General features: G+C 36.3%; 1 protein-coding gene across 40 annotated transcripts in view; it reads left to right on the top strand.

Moving 5' to 3' along the window:
* The window catches only part of KCNMA1 (potassium calcium-activated channel subfamily M alpha 1), a 468,160-nt gene that overhangs the window by 404,614 nt on the left and 42,146 nt on the right, over positions 1 to 21,400 (top strand). For all 40 annotated transcript variants that reach the window (XM_027700116.1, XM_027700105.1, XM_027700104.1 and 37 more), the window contains 3 exons: positions 3,694 to 3,817; positions 6,784 to 7,008; positions 10,208 to 10,400. In XM_027700116.1, coding sequence (XP_027555917.1) covers positions 3,694 to 3,817; positions 6,784 to 7,008; positions 10,208 to 10,400 — 542 coding nt within the window. The remainder of the gene's footprint in view (positions 1 to 3,693; positions 3,818 to 6,783; positions 7,009 to 10,207; positions 10,401 to 21,400) is intronic.

Below are 21,400 nucleotides of genomic sequence, written 5' to 3'. Positions count from 1 at the left end.
TCCTAGATGGAATGACCGAATGCTTCGGTCATTGCAAACAACAAAACCCATCATCTCAATTAAAACAAAGAGTATGGATTAAGTTGCTAGGTGTTTTGCTGCCTATGATTTGAATTTTTGAAGCAGATGACTTTACAGCCTGGGAGACCATAATAATTCAGCACAAATATAAGCATTTCTACAGTAACCTGCCAATATGACTCAAGCACAGCTTGACAGGGCCATCTTCAAGGGTGAGGAGGCAGAGAGGCTCTAGAAACATTCAGTCCATGATTTGGCTGTAAGGGCAACAACTGTAATGCTTTGTGTAATATAAATTTTAATGGAAAGAGGGTGTCCAAACGCCTTAGGCAGATTTGACAGCCTTGGCCTCTCTGTATGTCTGTCTTAATTAATTTTTAGTATTTGCCAAACAGGTTTAGATCATCAGATTAATGAGGATGTATGTGTCCAAAGTAGTAATACTATTTTATTACTGTTCTGATCAATTCCATTTTTAAGTACATAAGTACATATCTTCTAACATCTGAGGACAAAGTTGGAACTTAGTAGCAAAGAGTTTCCAACCTCTATAGACATCTTAAGGAATCACTTTACTGAGAATGAATGAACATTGATTACAGAGAGATTAAAATAGTATCTTAGCCCAGATTTAAATTTAATAAACACACGTGTAAAACCCCACAGATTCAGAAACAGTGTGATTAAGTCTTATCACAGTTTCCTCAGGCAATAATCCATTCTCCTAGAGTAAAAGTACTATAGTGGTATCTCTTAGCATACTTTCCTGTTGTGTGTCCCATCCTGTTTGCTTCCTTTAAGTTTCCCCTTGCTATACTCCAAGCAGTGAAGCAGAGAGTCCAAACAGTTTATGATACTGCGGATAGGTGCATGTATTGATAAAAAAAAAATCCTAAAGCTTTTTTTAAAAAATCACAGTTTGTTACCTAAAACTTCAAAAGGGAGTTACATCTGACAATTCATAGTCTTTTTTCTTTCCATAGCCCACTTATGTTTAAATCTAAGATATTCTAGTAAACCTTTGCCACAAGCTACTTTGAATATTCCTTTTAGGATGCAAAGCCCAAAAGAACTATACTAGGCTTTGAGCACTCATACTCTAAAAATTGCCTCAAACCTCAAGGTATTTGACCATAATTAAATGTCAAATATCTGTTACCACCTGCTTTGTTATAACATTCCTTTCAATTTGTATCATTTTTGTGAATTGTTTTTGTGACTGGGATTAGAGTATTGCTAAGTACTCATGTGTGTTAAAGCTTCAGATGATCTGTTTAGTTTTATATCTCAGAGCAGAAAAGAAACAATAATCAATTTTCTAAGCAGAAAATTATAATGAGGCATTTTTTAAATTGCTTTGTTATAGTTTCTCTGATGAAGGATGGGGGAAAAAGAAAATTCCTTCTTATATGCATTTGATTTCTGAAAGGAAAAGAAGGTGATTTCATCAGTGAACTTTGCTTCTGTTTCAGTGCTCTTCTAGGAAAACTCATGAAGAAATGTTTTGTGAAAGTGTTGGGGGTAAAAAACCATAAACCCTGAAGCAACAGAAAGGAAAACATTTCTTAGTGGAAACTCCTGAAGCTTCCTAATCTTTTGGCAAACTTTCTTATTTTGAAACATATAGCTAACCCATTCCATTGGAAAAAATAGCTAGGACAGGGCACGGCTAAATGTTGTCTGAACATTAGGACAACCTTCAAATGTTACTGTGTTCACAGTTGCAGACCATATTGTACCACATGCAACTATGAGAAGATGGGGAATGCCCAATAAACAGTATCACAGTTAGCTCTCAGTCAAAACTACCGTGGCTGCAGGTTGCTGATGAATGGAGTAAGAGAATGTAGAGTCTAGATATTTTTCTAGAAATTAAAAAAAAAAAAGGAAAACACAACAAAAAAACTCAACCAAACCCTCACAATAGAACCCTTTGGTACAGCTTTTTCATCTCGGCTTCCTACAAGAGAGAGAGCACACTTATGCAAGGCCTGTCATTATTGAACCTGGAGTAGGGTCAGAGACTCCAGGTAATCCCCTAGAGGCTTCTCTGCTGCCAGTTTCAACTTTGAAAAGATAGTGTTTCTTTTTTCCAGATGGATCTGACTTATGCCTTTGCCATGTAGTGCGTTGATTGTCTTAAAGCATCAAAAGATTCTTGTTTAAGTGGAACATTGTATTAATAGTTTCTCAACTTTTTTTGAGGAACTTTTTTTGGAGTTGGCCCTGTTTGAATGAAATGTGTGAGAATTTTACAGTGATTTCAATGGGTCTGTAATCAGTGCTTATAAAATTACACTAATTAATCACCTTGATGGAATGCACGATTATACCTCTCTCAGGCATGCAAATATAACTCTTGGTTGCATGGTAATTTACCATACTATATTCAGGGTAAATTAACCTATATCACACACCGTGTTCACAGTCTCCTTTAGTAGATGATACAGAATAGAGGTTCTTACCACAATATGCTGGCTCAAATGCTTTAAAAGCAGAAAACTTTGCAGTTTTAAGAGCTCAGACAATATGGGCATTTCTTTAACAGGCTTTAAAAGGCAAACTTTTAAAAAATTTGGATACCTGTCTCAGAGTACTTAGCATATTCCTACATTGCAGATATTTTCTTCCTTGAAATGTTACAATTCCATATCAGCATATTTCAAGCATTCATGATAAAAACCTGAGGTAAAGACTGTGGCTTTCCAGACAAAACTCAATTCCCTCCTTAAATGTACGATTTGAGGATCAGTTTAACCTGTGCCTTGTGAACACAATTCTCCTAATGCTATTGTGTAATGCAGTCGCTTAGGGGTCCTCACTAGCATCTGAGAGTGTTGGAGTCACTTAGTACTTAGCTTAATGTTTGATTTTAGCATATAAATTAAAGAACCTGTATGTATCTGTGCTTAGATGTAGCTATATAGCTCGAAAGCAAGTTTATAAAAATGTCTTTCATTTGCTTCTCCTTTGAGAAGCCATGTGCTTTAAAATCTTGCTGCAAAAACACTTAGAAGGTTGTCACAGGTAGAGTTGTCAGAGCAAATGGACATTGTTGTTTGGTATTAAAATCATGTATTCCAGATGTGGGCATTTGTTAGTCAGTCTGCTCTAAAATGACATACTGTTGAATCTTTAAAGGGCTTCAGTTTGGGAAAGCAAAATATGATTGGGCAAATTGCTAAAATATTTAAAGTGCAGCCTGTTAAAGCTTTTACTGTGAAGAGCATCACGTCAGAAGTTGTATGTGGTAAAAGCAAGTAATTGGCTTTCCATACTTATGCCAGTCAGTCAGCATGGGGCTCTGTTCCTATCCCTTCTACTTCATTGCAGATGCCTATAGCAGCTCTGATATTTATTTCAGAGGGGTGGGCCTGGAAAGAAAAAAAAAACTTTTATGAATCATGATGGTGTCAGAAAACCCTCTTTAAAATTAAATGGTTATTGCTATAGAAAGAGTATAGAAAATCTTTGAAACTGCACCCAAAATTTAAAAATTAACTTTTCTATTCAGTTTTTGTTTAAAAATGTCATCATTGAAAGCATGTTAAAGTGCAAATACGTTTCATTTTTTTACTTTTATCCCTCTTCATACTCAGCTCTTGGGATATTTTTCCATCCATAATTCATAATATTTTCCATTTATGTTGTCCTCAACTTGTTTTTCCCCAGGCATGACCCCTTGTTAATTCCTGGCAACGAGCAGATTGACAATATGGATGCCAACGTGAAAAAATATGACTCTACAGGGATGTTTCATTGGTGTCCAGCCAAGGACATTGAAAAGGTCATTTTGGTAGGTATTGATGATAAGTTGTGTTTCAAAAGAGATTAGCTGAACCACAGAACTGGTGTCTAATGGATTAATAAATTAGTCTCTACTATTATGTAATCCAGCATATTGAAATCAGAAGCACAGCATAATGAAACCAAGGCTAGCATTTTGGTTAAAGCTTTATGATTACATAAATCTTTACACCACGTGCAATAATAAAAATTTGTCCAAAATAGAGCATTCCTTTTTCATAAGCTGAAATTTGCATATCTGGTTTAAATCTTTAGAGAATTAAGATAGGAAATATGTAAATGGGATTTACGTACCCCATTTATCTTTTTACAGAAGTTAGTATTGATTCTAATACAGGGAAGTGTTGCTCTGCATTGTCTCTTATTTATTGATTTTTTACTAATTATTATAATTGATTATTTATTAATTTTGCTCTCTTAGAACTTCTTTCTCAATTCCCAATATTCCAAGATGCCCAAATAAGCCAGAACAAGTAGTGCTACTACTCTGACTTTCTAGCATGTTAAAGTGAGCCTATTCTATGTTTGTTTCATTTTCTTAACTGGGAAAAGCATCAAACTGACTCAAGTCATTAAAAGTAATTAGAAGGCCTATCACAGTCTATTTTGCAAGTTTGTGCCATTTGTGTTCATGTACTCATACCTAAGAGTAGCAAGCAACTAACTCCAGATCTCATACACAAAACTGATTATATTTGAAATGAACTCCCTGGTGGATCTTCACTTTGTCGCACTTCATAAAGCTTTTCCCGAGCCTGCTCTGTTAGATTTCCCTGCACTGTGGCAGGGTGTAGCCAACGATGGTGACAGCCCCAGTTATTCTATTGGGGGTTAAAAGCTTGTCTCTAGTTCTCTTCAGGGGTTTCTGTAATAACTGTGACATTGCCTGGAATTACAATATTGCTGTCTAAACAGTCAAGCAAGTAAATTCCAAATTCTAGAGATGGAGCTCTGAGAAGGAGTTTTAAATAGTATGCATTTATATGTAATCAACAAGCAAGCAGGGGCAGCCCTGCTGTACAATACTTTGTAATAGACAGAGAGAGAAATCTGCCTTCATGCTATACAGCACATTTTAGCTGACAAACTTTACATGTAGTCCCACTCAGAAAAGTGGTCCTTCAAAAATGATGCTGAGGAGTGCATCATTCATCATCTCTCTGTTATACCATGTTAGTTTTTTGTACTACGAGCCTGTGAATCCGCAAGTCCATCCAAGTTCTTTCTGCTTCATGCATCATCACCAATAAAGCCACTGCCAGCAAAATGCTTCCCTACACCTTTTCAAACTTGCAGTCCACAATTTATGCCTACATTCATATCCATGCAAATTTTATGCTGTCCTTAGAGACCACACAAGTACAAATTAGTGCATAATTTGAAGATGATGGGATTTCCCAGGTTGTCTCCTAATTGATACTTGATGATGCCTCAATCAGAAAATAATTCATTTTTCTGCCCAAGGTCTGTTTTGATTTTGTGACGTTCCAGCAGTAACTTGTAGCAAGGAGGATTTTTTTCCTATACAGTCAAATGTACATACAGATCAGTGATTATAGACTGACATTTTTTGCATAATTGCATTCAAGACTTGTTCTCTGTCTTGTAAAATCTGGGTATTCTAGACCCTTTGGCAGAGGCATGGGACAACTTACATGGTTCACTTGAGTATTCGTTCATGTCTTCTGTTTGAAGGGCCAAGATGACTCTCTTGGTCAAGCTATATGAAAATCAGCGTAATTGCCCTGGAGAAATTGAAAGCTCGTGCATTTTTTAACTGATGAGAAAACTTCTAATCAGAGTTCCCATTCTTCTTGCATAGTGAGCATATCTGCTGCATATTCCAACCTGTATTGCAACTCACCATGCTTCCATGATTTAGAAAAAGGACACATATCTTACTGGATAAGTAAGAGGAAAATTTTACAGTTCACCACTGGCTTAGTTTTATTCATTGGCAAAACTTCTATCTAATGGTAGTGAGTGTACAACTTCTTGGCAATATGATATCAGTGGATCTCCAGGTACTTGAAGGAGTACAACAATTCTAAGACTGGCTTCAGAACTTAAGGCCATTTTTTTCTCATGATTTTATTTAATCATCTTGGTGTTTGAGTTGCATGCTCGACTGACCTAACAAATGATGAAATTAGTGCAAAAATGTATTCTTGTCATTGAGACAAGAAGATAGTTCTGGACATCTTTTAAATATTCTCCAATAGACCTTTTTGGTTCTGTCTGTTCAACAACTCAGGAAGTCCCATTGGACTGAAAATTTAATATTGGTCACAACCTTGCACTATTTTTTTCTTACTCAGAGAAGCTCTGTGGAGTATAGTGGGCATCCATAGTAAAACAGAGCAGTGTAGAGCATTCTTTGGTTGCTTCTCAGGGTAACAGCGGCTTGTCCTAAAATAAGAACTTCGTCTGTAAGAGGCTATGGTCCTCAATTCACAAGATCTGGGTAATACCACGAAGCGCTACTATGACCATTGGGCTTTCACATTTTCCTTTTCAAATTGGTCCTGAAAAAACTCAACTAGTGATTCATCAGCTAGGGTGTGGGTTTGCATCTCTTTTCTGTAATCCTTCTATTGGTTAAATATGTAGTAGGTCAAATTCTGTTCTTAGCTAAACCCATAGTACTTTGATTATAACCAGAGCCGCAATCCATATGTGTAGAAACTTACACAGGACCGGAATTTGGTCCAATACAATGTCTTCCCAAACGCCAAAAGATTTGCAAACAAGAATGACATTTTCTTCTTCTGAACACATGTAATGAAGGATAAATAAGGGTAAAATGAACGGCTGTTATCAAACTGCTTCTTTGTGCATGAATAATATTGACAGTTGTATTTTTCCTGATTTTAAATTCAATATATGATTTAAGATTCCCTTTGTTTCATTTTTCCCTTGTCTTTTGTTTTGTTTTGTTTGTTTTTTTTTTTTTAGACTCGAAGTGAAGCAGCGATGACAGTTTTAAGTGGGCATGTAGTCGTTTGCATATTTGGGGATGTTAAATCTGCTTTGATTGGATTAAGAAATTTAGTGATGCCATTACGAGCCAGCAACTTTCACTACCATGAACTCAAGCACATTGTGTTTGTGGGTTCACTTGAATACCTGAGAAGGGAATGGGAGACACTGCATAACTTCCCCAAGGTTTCAATCTTGCCTGTAAGTTCAAAAGCCGTATTATTGATACTTTGTTATTTAGGACACCAACTGGACAGATTCGTATTGACTTTGATCTTAGTCTTTTTTACTTTTGTCTACTTATAGGCCTGAGGACTTAGCTTTTTGCCTTTACTTGTCTATGAAAACAGAGCCCTGTGAGACCTTATTAGAAGATATTTGCCGTAGTGTTTGGTTCCTTGTCATCCTCATCGGATGAATTTCAGCTGCTATCAGATGTATTGGCTGTGTTATATTGAACATTGACTGCAGTGCACTGCATGTAGCCAGTTCTGATGTTGTGATTTCCCTGACAGAATGACAGTAGTTATTTATGACATTATTTCTGTATTTTTACCCACAAAACCTTTGAAAAAAATTATAGTTTATCTACATAATATCTATCTGTATTCTTAAACACTTTGGTGGACTGGCCTGCTTTATAAGGAACAGTACTATAGCATTTCAGTTCAGAGTCCTGCTGTACTCATGTATGAAAGTGTACAACAAAACCCTGACCTTTTTTAAATCGATGGAAAGCTCCTATTGATTTTAGTAGGCCCAACCACCAAAACCACAGTTCAAAAGTTCTTTTTCTCCTAGATATCATTATCATTCACTCATGTGCCCAAAATGTAGAATCAAGAACTCCAGGACTAATAATGAAGCCCTCCAAGCTAGTGATCTTAGGTGGCCATAGCTATAAATGACAAGCAGGAGGGAAACCAGCTCATGGTATAAGTGTGAAAGAGAATGCTCTGTATGTAACAGAGTACAGTTAGTTTAGATGGTTTTTTCCAGAATGAAAAAATATGAGTTTACTAGTTCTTAATAATTATGTTTCAGCAGTAAAAATAGATAAATCAATGATGGATGTAACCTTAACTGAATAATTGGAAAAATAGCTATAGAATGAAAGGACTGTCTTCACTTTTTGATTAATTCAGACTGCAGGTCTTTGTTACTGTAAATGCAGTTTTAGTGTTAGCCCTTGGCTTTTTTCTGTAACCTGATCCAACAGATGGTGTCAGAAGATTCTCTGCTGTCACAAAAATAGTGTCAATATCAGATTTGGTTAGTTAATATCTTCCTCTTTCTGCCAATCCCTTTTAATTCCAGTCACTGTGAAGGCTAAAGACTGTGGAATCTGAATACTGTTGAACTATGGAGCAGAATATAATCCAGCTACTACTTCCAATATATAATGTGTATCCATTATTATAATGCATTTTGTAGTTTCAATTCTGACTTCTGAAGAAGCATTAAGGAAATATACACTACCTTTACTTTCCCCAGTTTACACCCAAATGTAGAATAGTTTCAGACTAATTTTGACTTAAACAGCTTAAATAGTTAGTCAATGCATCTTTAAAAATACAGAATTATATAAAGGAACTGTATCTGACACAGTAATCAAGGGTGCTGAAGACCACACAGACTTCATTACTGCTTTTTCCAATTTTTTTTCCTCAGCCTATCTGGTTCAAAATAAAATGGTATAAAGTTAAAAATAGCAGCATTATTCTGATCTAATTATACTAATTAAATAATCTACTAAAATTTCTGAGATTATTCTGGTAGGAATTGTGTTAAAGGGAGGTCACTCAAACTCACTTCCTACTTCTCTGTGCTTTGCTTCACGAGGTAAAACTTGCTGCTGATATCTGATGTGGTTACAGCTGAATATAAAAAAATTTGTTCTGGTTTGAAAAAAAAAAGTAGACATGTAATTTGAAGTCTGTATTAAAGGAGGCCTTTAAGCTGCTGAGTAAACTCTTAAAAAGTAGGCAAATGCCAATTTTAAATATCCTCAGGCAGCCTTAATTCTGTCCCTTTGCATAAAATCATTAGGACTAAGCCTTTAATTAATTACATGATTGCATATTATTTTTCCCCACAGGAATCCTGCTTCACTTGGTGCACTGTACAGACACAAAGGGCAGGATTAAGGTGGCAGGAATAATCATATCCAAACTTTTGAGTAGTTTATAATGAAATCATATCTGTTTGATATATACTATTTTTCACGAGGTTTCATGCCTTAAATTGTCGAAAGTAACATGGAATAATTAAGCTGGTATCTGAGACTATATGGCAGTCACTGAATAAGAATTGAGCTCCTTCTTCACTGTGTGCATTTTAAATTCACTTTTGCATTGAATATTCTCAGTGGAGTTCGGGAGATGTTCGCCATGAATGATCAGGGGATGGAAGAGTAGGGTCTTGACTTGGCTCTATGAAAGTCGCTGTGTGACAAGGGGACAGTTATGTCTCCTCATCATTAGGGTCTTTGGGTACCAAACCACGTGAGGCAGCAGAGCAGAATCTAGTTTCCATTAAAAAAAAAATCTCTTTTTTCCTTGGACCTTGCAGCCCCTGTGACATAGAGTTAATATTCTGTAACTACAGCTGTGGACTGTTGGGTGTGAAAGGCAAATGCTATCTTTCAACAAAACATATCGTGTTAAGTGTCATATCTCAGTTTTGTTAACTATGAAAAAAATCCATGGACTACCACGACATTTCATTTTAACAATTGCGTTCTCTGATTGAGAACTGTGGAGCAGGGAACGTTTCATGACTTGTGCCCACTAGGATAAAGTCTTGTTTCTGTTTCAAAGGGTTTAATCACACAGCTTTGAGGATCAGTGTGTTTTTCTTCTAGAAGCACCAAAAGCATGCTTTGAAAAGGATTAACCTTTTCTGTGTATTGCTTTAGGTAGAAAAAAATAGCTTTATCCTGATTGCATTTCAAATGTGTAGGACACATAAGGCTTTCCTGTTTAAATTGCCGTTCTTTTGCCCAAGACCATTGTGACTTGGTAGTAGATAAATAGACATTTAAAACAACCCCTTTCTTATATTCAGAGAGCCAGAGGTTGCCACATGATAGCAACTTAAATCAAGACAATTTCAAGTCACCGATGAGATGTAGAATGCTGGCATTATTCCTGTTTCTTGTTTGTTAGTAATAGCTTGACTGAGTATTGAGACTGAACCTAAAATGCTGCCATCAGCACCAACTACCCTTTAGATTAGCACACATCTCCTATTCCCTGGCACATAGTTAGACCAGCTTAATGTCAGAGCATAAAAAAGATACTTGTTAAATAATTTCCCAAAGCTCCTTCTCAATCTTTAATTTGTTTTTCTTTTTTTCCCTCTTCTGCACCCCCCCCTTTTTTTTTTCTCCGTGCCGAAGGGTACGCCATTAAGTCGGGCTGATTTAAGGGCTGTCAACATCAACCTCTGCGACATGTGCGTTATCCTGTCAGCCAATCAGAATAATATTGATGATGCTTCGCTGCAGGACAAGGAATGCATCTTGGCGTCACTCAACATCAAATCTATGCAGTTTGATGACAGCATTGGGGTCTTGCAGGCTAATTCCCAAGGTAAGGACTGCCCTATAATACTTCTCTGCAGTGCCTACAGGGGACAGGACCTGGCAGGAAGAATATCCCTCACTCAGTAATTCAAAGAGCCCTACATCAGCTTGCTTGACAGTTAAACCTGCTGATTGGTATGATGACTTTTAAAGGGACAGTCACACAGTTTCTCTGCTACATCACAAAGCACATTTTTTAGAGGAAAAATGAATGAACATGAAACTGGCGTTTTTTCTCATTTTGACAGTTTCCTGGAAAATACATAAATTCACCACTTTCTCACTGTGGCTTTCTTACAGGGGCAGTTGCTGTTATATAGCCAATGATGACTTATACTCACTTTGGAACACCTGAAGTTTCTGTCTAATGAGATTTCTTTTTTATGTAAAACACATTGCAACCACAGAGAAAATACAAGATTGAGTAATACAAGGCAAAAAAATAAAATAAAAAGGACAAGAATTTTAAATTTTCTTTACAGCTCTGGTGCCTTCTTGCTCAAGAAGCCTCTTAGAATTAATTCAAAACTGATGTCTTCCCATGGTTTGACATGTACTCATCCCACTTAAGGACATTGAACAAAATCCTTCAGTCTTTTCTGAGAGTAGGGGACTGATTCAAAGTAGCCAAAGGCTATTTTACACCATCTGTGCCTGTGCAAAGCAGCTGCAAAGCAGTCATAAGCACCCTGGCAAAGACCATCAGTGTAAAAACAATCATCTTCCCATCCCTGAAGGGTCTTGCAGTTTATGCAGCTCAAGTCCTACCTTTGATAAACCTATTAACTGCTGCAGTAAATATTCCCACTGGATCTAGCTCTTCTATAAATGTAGGTGTAGAAAGGGTAGTGCTTTGGTCTGCAGTTTGCCTGTGAGCCTGACCTAGAGATAGTTTTCCCTCAAGGACTGTGAGAACTAAGATTAAGTTCAGGTTTTCCTCTTTACATTCTAGTAAGGAAATAGGAATTATGAGCCAAAAATCAGTGGCAGCAGTGTAACTTCTTGAGTATGGAAACTTGAACTTGGAAAATTCTTTCTTAGACTCAGCAATAAAACAGTGGAATTTAATGCTGGAATTAAATTGTATCATGAAACTGAAAGTTTTAATTTTTCAAAGTCAAATTGGAGAGTTCTCTGGATAAAAAGTAGATTTAAGAAGAAGAGAAAGGAACTGGTTTTTTTCAATACCATGGGTGTTCAAAGTTTTAAGTCTGTGGCCTGAAACCAATATAACTCCCAATATTTTAGAGTTTTTTCCTCATAAATTTGTGAGGCTGACTTGCTCACAGCATGATAACTTATAGTCATGATTAGGAAACTCACTGCTGAAGTGGAAGACAGTCATGCAGGTTCCCTGTTTTGCTGATTTAGACCTGGAATTTGAAATTCTGTATCTCAAAACCAAATCTCTACTTTCACTGCCAGGCTAGTGGCTGTTCTTTGAGGGACCTCTCACAGTCTCCTATCACACAAATAATTAAACTAATCAAGAAATAGAATCTGCTCTTAAGCATGAGCACTCTGAGAGAATTTCCTTCTGTCTTTGCTCGGAGCTTAGAGACGTTTCCAGCACTTGACTGTTGTGTTTTACCTCTGGGAGCACCCAGGATCTTAGACCAACCCTCAATGAGAATGGAAAAATCTAACAATATGGGTCTTGTGCACTCCATGAACACCTGTCATTTTTTACTCTCCATTCCTTAGAGGTATTCAAGATCTGACTGCATAAAGCCTCAAAGAAGCTGATCTGACCTTACAGTTGATCCTGCTTTGAACAGGAAATCAGACTAGAGCCCCTCCGATGTCTCTTCCAGACTGAATTGTTTTATGAATCTGTAATACCCAGGTTGCTGCTACAGTAATAGCCCTATAGGTCAGGGAGTGTACACTGGCCATGGTCCAAATCCCTTTAGGCTTATTCAGTGTTGCTGATGCAGAGAAGCAGAGACACAATAGGTTAGCACATTCTAAGAAATTTTCTTCAGGTAAGTACCAGTCTGCATGTTAAAAAACAAAGGTGACTCTTTCTGTAGCTTTTCTGGGGAAACGGGGCATAACATAAGGCAGGTAACTAGCAGCCTGTTTTAGTTGAGAGCACTGACTAAGGAGGGGTTCTTGTAAGCCCAGTGGCTTCAGAAGATAGTTACCTTCCCAGTACATTCTCTGCTTATGATATCCACAGCTCCTGAATTGGTTGTGTTCCTTTCAGTGCAGTAAATTTTCTTGAAAGACCTTGAATACAATGATTAGACTGTCAGAAGCAGTTAGATCATTAGATAGCAGAAACTTTATGGAAATTATATGCAATGTGACATTTTTGTTTGTGAAATGCATCTTTAACATATGGTGGACACAACTATCATGACAATTATATAAACTAGGTGATTCAACTTTTGCTAGTCAACAAGCAGCATACTAGAAACAACCTCACAGCTTCTTACTGGCAATTAAGTACCTTTGTTTACAGAGAGAATTGTCATTTTACATTTGTACATTCCTTGACATAATTATCCTGAACACATTAGCTGGTACAAACCTTAAGTATTGCCAATCTGAGTTTTTCTAGATCTTAGTGTATGATTTTGAAGTAAGACGTCAACACTATCTTTTGAATCTTCTGTGCTGCTTTTTTATGTTACTCCTGTTACTGATCATCAGAAACATTGACATTAGAAAATCTGGGTGTGTGGCAGAATGTCAGTTGACCTGTGACAGGGTCTTGAAAAGAGAAGAAACAAAACAAAATATGTGAGCAATCTGAGAAATGTATGGGATAAACAGCAAGATTTTTGGTGAGGGATTTAGCAGCATAATCTTACCTTCGCTATTCTAAGTAAATATATAATATTGTATATGTATAATTATGTAGTCACTACGCAGTGGAATCTCATATGAAAACCTGATATTTAATTCATGTTTATGTCTTTGAAAAAGAAAAAAAATAGTCATTTAATTGATAGGTTATTGAATGCATAAGGATCTTCCCAGTTTGTATCTGTGATTATTTCACTCCAGCATGAGGCAAAAGATGACACCGGTACAAGAAGTGTGCCATAAAAAGCAGGATGCAAATCTATTTAACCATCAGATAAGCCATAATCATTCCCCAGTGCTGAAGTACAGGGCTATGGCTATAACTCCTTTGCTCTAAGTTGGTAGCAGAAAAAGAATCCACAGATTCGGGGATTTCATTCACTTTTTTCCAGAGCCTCACCCTCATCACCTACTTTAACACGGAAGTCACTACCAGTCATAGGCATTCATCACCAGCCAACACTCTGTATCCATCGAAACATACCCTTTCCAATCAAGGACATATCTTTGAAACGGAACTCAGATGCAATCTGAGAGGAAAGATCTTGTAGAAGGAACAGGAGAGTGGACGCATGACAGCAAGCCTTCCTGATAGAGAAAGTTCTGTAACAATAGGGCTGCCAGTACCCAATGGATTAAGTTATCTGCTGAAAAAACATCTTTGAAATAATCTGGTTTATATCAACAAAGGATTTTCTCATTACTAGTTCAAGTTGAACTTAATACACACACAGGTCATACAGATACAAAGACTTTATAATGCCTCCTTCTGTAATAAAATATCCCCAGGTTTTTGGGCTGGGTAGGATTAATTATCCAGACTTTCTATAAGTAGTGCAACAACACTTTTGACCTCTGGCCTGACCGTCTTGAGTCATAACTGATCCTGCCAGAATTGCATCTTATCTAAGCAAAGTGCTCCACCTTGATCTCCTACAGAAGAAAAATCCAACTCACTGTTCCAGGACACAGGAAAAAAACAATATTCTGGACCAGAACTACAAAGGACCATGGAGTACCCAGAGCAGATGTCATCTAAGTTGTCAAATCTATGTTCATCATCAGCTGTCTAGGAACATAAGTGGCGGTCTGAAAAATAAAAGCTAGACGATCCCAGTCTGGGGAAACTGGAATACTTTATTGAACACGAGAACACAATTTAAAGGCATCTGGGGCTGGACATGTTAATGAAGGGGACAACCTATGTTAATTGGGGAGTTACCTATGGTAATTGGGGAGTTACACAAGTTTTTACTGCAGTTTCCAAATAGTTAATTTTTCTCCTATTAGGATTACATGAGAGATAGAGGGATTACAGGGGTTTAGGCATGGTTTGATATAATCATCTCAAAAAGTCCTTTCTGATTTCTGCTGGAGCCAGGCTTTATCCATAAGGTAGAACTTTAACAGGTCTTGTGAGAAGGGTCCAGCTCCTTCAGATCACGCGATTCTTGTCAACCCTTGTTTTCCTTTTGCTGAAAGCTGGGTTTGGGCTCCTACAACATACGACCAAGCACATGACTACACAGAACTGTGAGTGGAAACAAGCTGTCTTCCTTAGAAGGAAAAGCTTACTAACTGTTCTGGAAGGATTTATTGGTCTCCTTTACATAAAATGTGTAATTCTACTCAAAAAGAATTACTCAAAAAGAAACTTTAAAATTGGAGCTGTGCTGTTGAACGTTGAAAGCATTCTCAGGGCTGTCTGCACTGAACATTTCAAAGCTGACTGGGCAACTCTAGGCTTGCCAGAGGTTAGGGGTGCCTGCTCTAATGTCCTGAAAATGAACTTTTGGAAGTGATCAGGGCAGTTTGTTGCCTTTGGGAGACCTAGATTCGAAGGACAGAAAGGCCAAAATGTATCCCACTGAAGCTGCAGCAAACTATCACTTTCGTTAAGATATCTCAGCTTTTGAAATACAAAATGCTGTAAAGTCAAAGGTTGGTCCACTTCTTCACAGAATTACTCATAAACAAGGAAGCCCTGTGTTTATCTTGAAGTTCCTCTTGCAGATCTTGACTGATTGTCTTCCTAGAAAGATTTGTAAAGAGGTATGTTTCCGGTGGAGAAAAAGGTCACCCTCCAGTACTGGAGATTTGTTTTTATTGTCCTTCCTGTTTCTCTTTCTGCTCCCTCAAATACCAATTGAGGTTATTTTATCAAGAACTATTTTGGAGAGAAGACCAGAGAATGTTGGATCCATGTTAAGCATTTTTGCTCACATTTTTCCAAAGCACGCAGGAGGACTGAGTATCAGATGGACTCTGCCTTGACAGTTACGCTGGGAGACCTCCAGTAATTCTCCTTTCCTTCATTCTATTGTCATTTCCATCCTTTCTTCTTCAGGTAGCATCTACTGACTAGTCCATTTAGGTTTTTGTGTTTCTTGTTTTTTTCTTTAAGAGTCTTACATTGTGGGAATTTTACTTGTTATTTTATCCACCAGATGAACAGGGCCCAACACAAAATATTTATCTTCAGTTGTAACTGAAACTGCTATTTGGCTTTCTTTCAAAACCCAGAAAGACAATTATACCTAACTGTTTAGAGATTTATAAATACTGTACCAGAGTAGCCTCTGGGTAGTAACTTTAGATATCCAACTCAATAATTTTCTTTTATTGGATAGTGATTTAGATCTTGAGTCCTATACAATAAGAGCAGTACATTTCATTAAAAAACACTTACTAAACAATAAAGAAAAGTGATCTTACAGCTCCAAGCAGGTCCAAAGTACAGAAAGGGCATGCTGTATGGTAACATTTTGTCCACAGACACTCTAAGACAGATCACAGTGCAGCAGTGTAGATGTATTTCAGCAAAGTAACAATTGCAGCTGTTTTCTGAATGACTTCAACTTATGAGAATTTTCCCTAGGAACACTATTTCAACACATGAGAGATCTTTTTAGGGCCTTCGTTTACAGTTCTCATAATAGATCCTCCAACTAGAAAGAATAAAGAGAAAAACATAAAGATTGGATGAACTCCTGGGTAATACATCTCATACATCATGGCAAGATTCTTCTGGGGGAAATCCTATAAAATCAAGTAAATGTACTCAGAATTTTACACACTGACTTTCAAGTGTAACAGATTGCACAAGCTAAAATAACCCTGTACAAGTTTAGTTTCATTTGATCCAGTTCCTTTAAAAATCACTTGTGACTTCATCATCATCTTTCATTGGAGCTGTCTTAAACTTTGATTAAAAGAACAGAAACAGCCATGGAGTTTCATTAGATTTATTTTACAATATGTTCATTAATTCTTATATCATTGCAATTTTTTATGGACTTAGTTTCACAATCTGCTGCCAGAAATTTCCTATTAAAATGAATTTGAGGTCTAGTTTCCATTGTGCTTGCAGGTAGTTTATTCTTTTTCACCTCTACCAATCCATAATGCTTGATTGCTTTATCTCTGAAGTGTTAGGAAAAAGAGAGAACAACAATCGTATTATCACGATTGCAAATGAGAGAAAATTCTTAAAAAAGGGGAGAGGATAAATACTGTCTGAAGTGCTTTGTTAGCAAAGGTTTTGTGCCACTTTTGGAGATAACTGTATTGTAATGCTGTTATAAATTCAAAACAATAGTTTTATTCCTGAAGAAGGGGGGTTTAGTGAATGTTGAATCTTATTTTTCTTATTTTATAGTCATAAGTTTTAAAATGAAGATTTCAGAGTATAGTTTTCTATAATCAGTGGCAGTTAATTTCAGGCTGTTATGGAATTCAATGTTCTGTGGCCACTCCAGCACTGTTTCCTATGTTTAATTTTTTATAGTGCATGAAAATGTAGAAATAAAGAGCCTTAATTTCCAAATACCAAAAATCAAACTTTGTTTAGCTGGCACTAAATAATTGCAGTTTAAGGAGTTACTTAACCTCCTTACGAAAGCTTATGAGTAGATGTAGCATACTACATGCAGATGTAATATTAAAAATAAATAAATGAATAGTGCTGGCAAAAAGTGAAAAATTTAGGGTAGTTTTCTAAAGTGTCAAAGTGAGCTGTGACACCTGCTTTATTCTTTTGAACATTTAGATTCTGTGTGTCTTTGCATATCAATGTCTTTTATGCTGCAAAATGCTTGTTATACTTAAAGATGGCTAACAATTTTCTAACTCACATAGATGTTTTGAAAAATTTTCTCCTAGACAATATCAATCTTACCAGTCACATTTGCAAAAATGGTATTTTGCATTGACATCAGGCTTACTGGTTTGCAGGATTGATAATTTAGTGTAGGAGTTCCACATAATTAAGGATGTTTTTATTCTCTGTATTTCTGAACGTTCCTTGTATTTTTGTTAGCATCGGTTGTTGCAGTGACAAAAATAATAATCCAATTAACAAAATTTTCTACTTGGTTGGTTGATTATTAACTAACTCAATTTTTAAATGTTTGTTGTAATTTGGTTTCATTACTATTTTTCAAAGCAAAGGCTGACCATCCCACGTAATGAAATTAATAACTGAAAAATGAGATAAGGGCCTGAACATGTCCCATATCACCATTTACTCACAAAAAGTTGTCCAATTTTTGAAGATCAGGTCACTATGATAAATAACTCAGTATTACCTTTTTGCAACATGCACATAATTTCTTATCCTGCTGAATGAGATGGATCAGCTGATAGCTGCTATTTATTTTATAGTAGCACAGTGGAGCTCTAGATGGAACTAAGAGCTTGTTGTCATAGTCCTGATATATACAAGAATAAAATATGGCCTTTGCCCTGGCAAGTTTACAATCTGATGCTTTGCTTGTTCCAAAACTTATGTGCTCAATGTTATACAGGCTAATAAATCTCTCTGACTTCAGTGAAACTATCCACCTGTGTAAAGTTAGATTATGTGCAGGTCTTTGCAAGATTTGGACTTAAATAAACTAAGGAGACTGGGTGGAAGAGAGGTTGGTCACTTAATATTTTTCCTGTGCTGTAGAAATCAGCTATGTTAGGACCTTGCTAGCTTTGCAGTCTTCACATGAAACCCTTAACAGGAAAGGTCCACTGAGCACCCTTCGTATTTTTTGTATTTTCCTTGTAGCTGGACACTAATGTTGGCTGCCAGAATTCCACACACACAGTTTCCCATCTCTCTCATAGTTTTCCTAGAAAGAGAGAAAAACTATGAAGAAATGAAGTTTTTCAATTCTGTTGCTTGTAAACAGAAAATATGTTGGGGAGTGGCTGGAGAGACACATTTCTTTGACACAATTTCTCTGTGTTGGAGAAATGCTGTAAGGTCCTAGCCCAAATATCTTCAAGCTTTCATAATTGCTTCTTTCTTCTCTGCTTTAAGATACCTTCTGCTTAAGCCAGAGAAAAATAAAACCATGCAAAGGAGGTAGATAATACAGTACATCAAAACATGTGATCTCACACACTATAAATATATTTAACCATCCCCAAACTATTATAAATTTATGGTGACTCTATTTCATTACTATTTGCTGTTCAACATCTTGAAATCAAACCCCCTTTTATGAAGGTGTACTATTTTGTTCATTTCTGATGCTGAGGAATAAAAAACCCCACTCTTTTTATGAGCATTAATTATACACCAGGCAAGGAAGCAATTGCCTCTATGTTATGAAATATTAAATCAAAATGCTTCCTGTTCCCAGATGTCCCAGAGATAAATACAGCAGTATTTTGAAGCCCCACTTGGAGCTGTTTTGCCTGCAAATTTATAGTTTTGTCTCCATTTTCAGAAAACCCTGTTTTATGTGAAGTATAGCACTCTTGGTAGTTTTTAAGGAGCAGACTCCTCTGGAGTTGCCTATGTAGGCAACAACTCTTACGTAGATTGCACACAAGGGATCTGAAGTTGAAAGGCTCCTTTAAGAAGACAAATGGGTTGAAAGTGTTATTGTCTTTGATTGCATGCCTTACATCATCGGTATGTAGGAATAAGAGAGCAATACTTTATCTTTAGCCATTTTATAAATATTTAAGTCCTTATAGTTGCCTAAAGATATTAAAGCATATTTTACAGTAGTTGGAATATAAATATTATATATAGCACAAGATACCAAAGTAGTTTAATGAATTCATAATTTTCTGTTCACTTTTATTGGAATGTGTTTTATGTTCCAAAACTTCCATTTAAAGAATAAGAGACCATTCTGCTCCCTGACAAGATATGAGCCAATAGTGAATGTTATCAAGGTTCCTTTAAGTGGTGATATGAGGCTTCAATTAGCAAGAAGAAAGGGAACGTGAGTATTAGAATGCACTACACCAATCTCCGTGTTTTAACTTTAAAATTATTTTTTAAAAAAACCCTGTGTAAGACTTTAAGATAATGTAAGTTGTTTAGCTTCTCTGTCTGTGTATATTTTAAAAGTTCTGAATTGCATAAGGAGATACATATCTAGATCAAATTATACAAGAGTAAATTTTTAAAATTTGAAGTTAATTTTCTAAAATAACCAACCATAAAATCTTGTGACATTTAGCGTATAAAAGGTCTGTGTTTCATGGCTCCTTGAATACAAAGGTATGTCGAGATTATAATTCTAAATCTTTCAAATTCCCATAAAAAATTTCTTTTTAATATTTCACAGTTTAACTATTTCCCCGTAGGAGTCCATGCTGGGTAATGCTTGCTAATTACCCACAACAAAAGTAGACACACAATGCTGGTAAATTACCTGACCCTTTGCATTTTAATGAGACAACAAGGATTTCATGAAGTGATGTTGTTTCAGTGGTTAATGGTGTCAGCAATGTTGTAATTGTAGGCTGAGGCACATTAACTGCACAACCACATGTAGGAAGGGTTTCTCTCGACAGGCCCTTTGGAGAATAGAACAGGGTATTATCATTAAGCCTATGTCATTTGCATGCTGCTAATCACTTACTTTATTATCTTGTGTATCCATTGTCTTTCTTTAATTGCTCTTTAAATGAAAATTAAAAATAGTTCCAATGCCCACGATACTTGTGATAGCATCTTGATTATGAAGATAACTTCAAGAAAATGGAACATATAGATAATATATTACAGGAATCCAAGATACTTTGAAAGTTATGTACCATAGCAGGCAGCCTCATGAGCGTAATTCTGATATCTTTCCTTGCTTCACTATGTATTGTTTGCTTAATAAATGGTTATTTATATTCATAAAGGTGGTGGGTTTTTTCAGTGATCAATGTCACTGTTTTTGCTTTAGTGTGGAAGAGATACAAAGCCTCCGTATCTTGCAGATTCTACCAGTCTAAAATGGCATTACAGGAGAAAGCTAGATTTGTGTTCTTTGTTCTTTCCAGTTAAATCCTAGTCTGTGATATCCAATGCAGAAAAGCAGAATCTAACACCTGCTATTGAATTGCAGAACTTAAAATTTACAAAATTCTTGGCAAAATTCTTTTTTCAGGACAGACCTGTTAAGTTTGACGTGGTTAAATTTGAGACAGTCCAGACTTTCCACAATAGACAGTCTCTAAAAACTTGGTAGCTTCTGCTTATCATGAACCTTCCAGACCTTTTAGCATCTGCAGAATGGGATATTCAGCCTGACTTGAGGCACAGCCTTCATTTGAGAATCAGTACTACGGTGCTCCTAGTAATGTATTTCTGCAGCTTTTCAACATCTGAAAACCAAACCTTAAAAATTCAGTCTGTGAATTTCTAAATGCTATGGTAGGGATTTTTATTGAAGAAAGTAGAGTACATTTTGTTCTTTACTAGCTTTTGTAATTTATTTTTATTCAACAACTCCAGTAAGATTATGGTTAATGGGAGCTATTGTACTGGCATATTTGGATACAAGATTAAAATCATTTAAAATTTCTGTAATGTCATAGCAATACCAGATCTTTTCCAAACTTTTCTTAGAGCTTTAAAATAGATCCTGTGAAATTATAAGGGAGATTGGACCTTTCATATTGATTTGAAGTTTGGTTGCTTGTTTAAATTTTCTATTCAACTTGTATTCTCAAATACTCTAAATACTGATTTAGGAGCATGATTACTGGCTAGTATTGGGAGGGATAGTATCTCTACAGTCTAATAGCATATATCTTTTCTATAAGTTTGACTTTACAGAGTTTCTTCTTAAATGCATAGGCAGGATTATAATGTGATTGGATGTCCACATAGGGTTTCCTGTTTCTGTGAAGTTCCTGTCTTCTTGCATTGTGACTTAGAAATGAGTCTCTAAGTAAGGGCAAAGATAA

This window comes from Neopelma chrysocephalum, unplaced genomic scaffold, assembly GCF_003984885.1.
Source record: "Neopelma chrysocephalum unplaced genomic scaffold, ASM398488v2 Primary Assembly neopelma1_143, whole genome shotgun sequence".
In the NCBI taxonomy this organism is placed as follows: Eukaryota; Metazoa; Chordata; class Aves; order Passeriformes; family Pipridae; genus Neopelma; species Neopelma chrysocephalum.
Note: the sequence above shows the minus strand (reverse complement) of the source record. Positions and strands in the feature narration are given on the sequence as shown.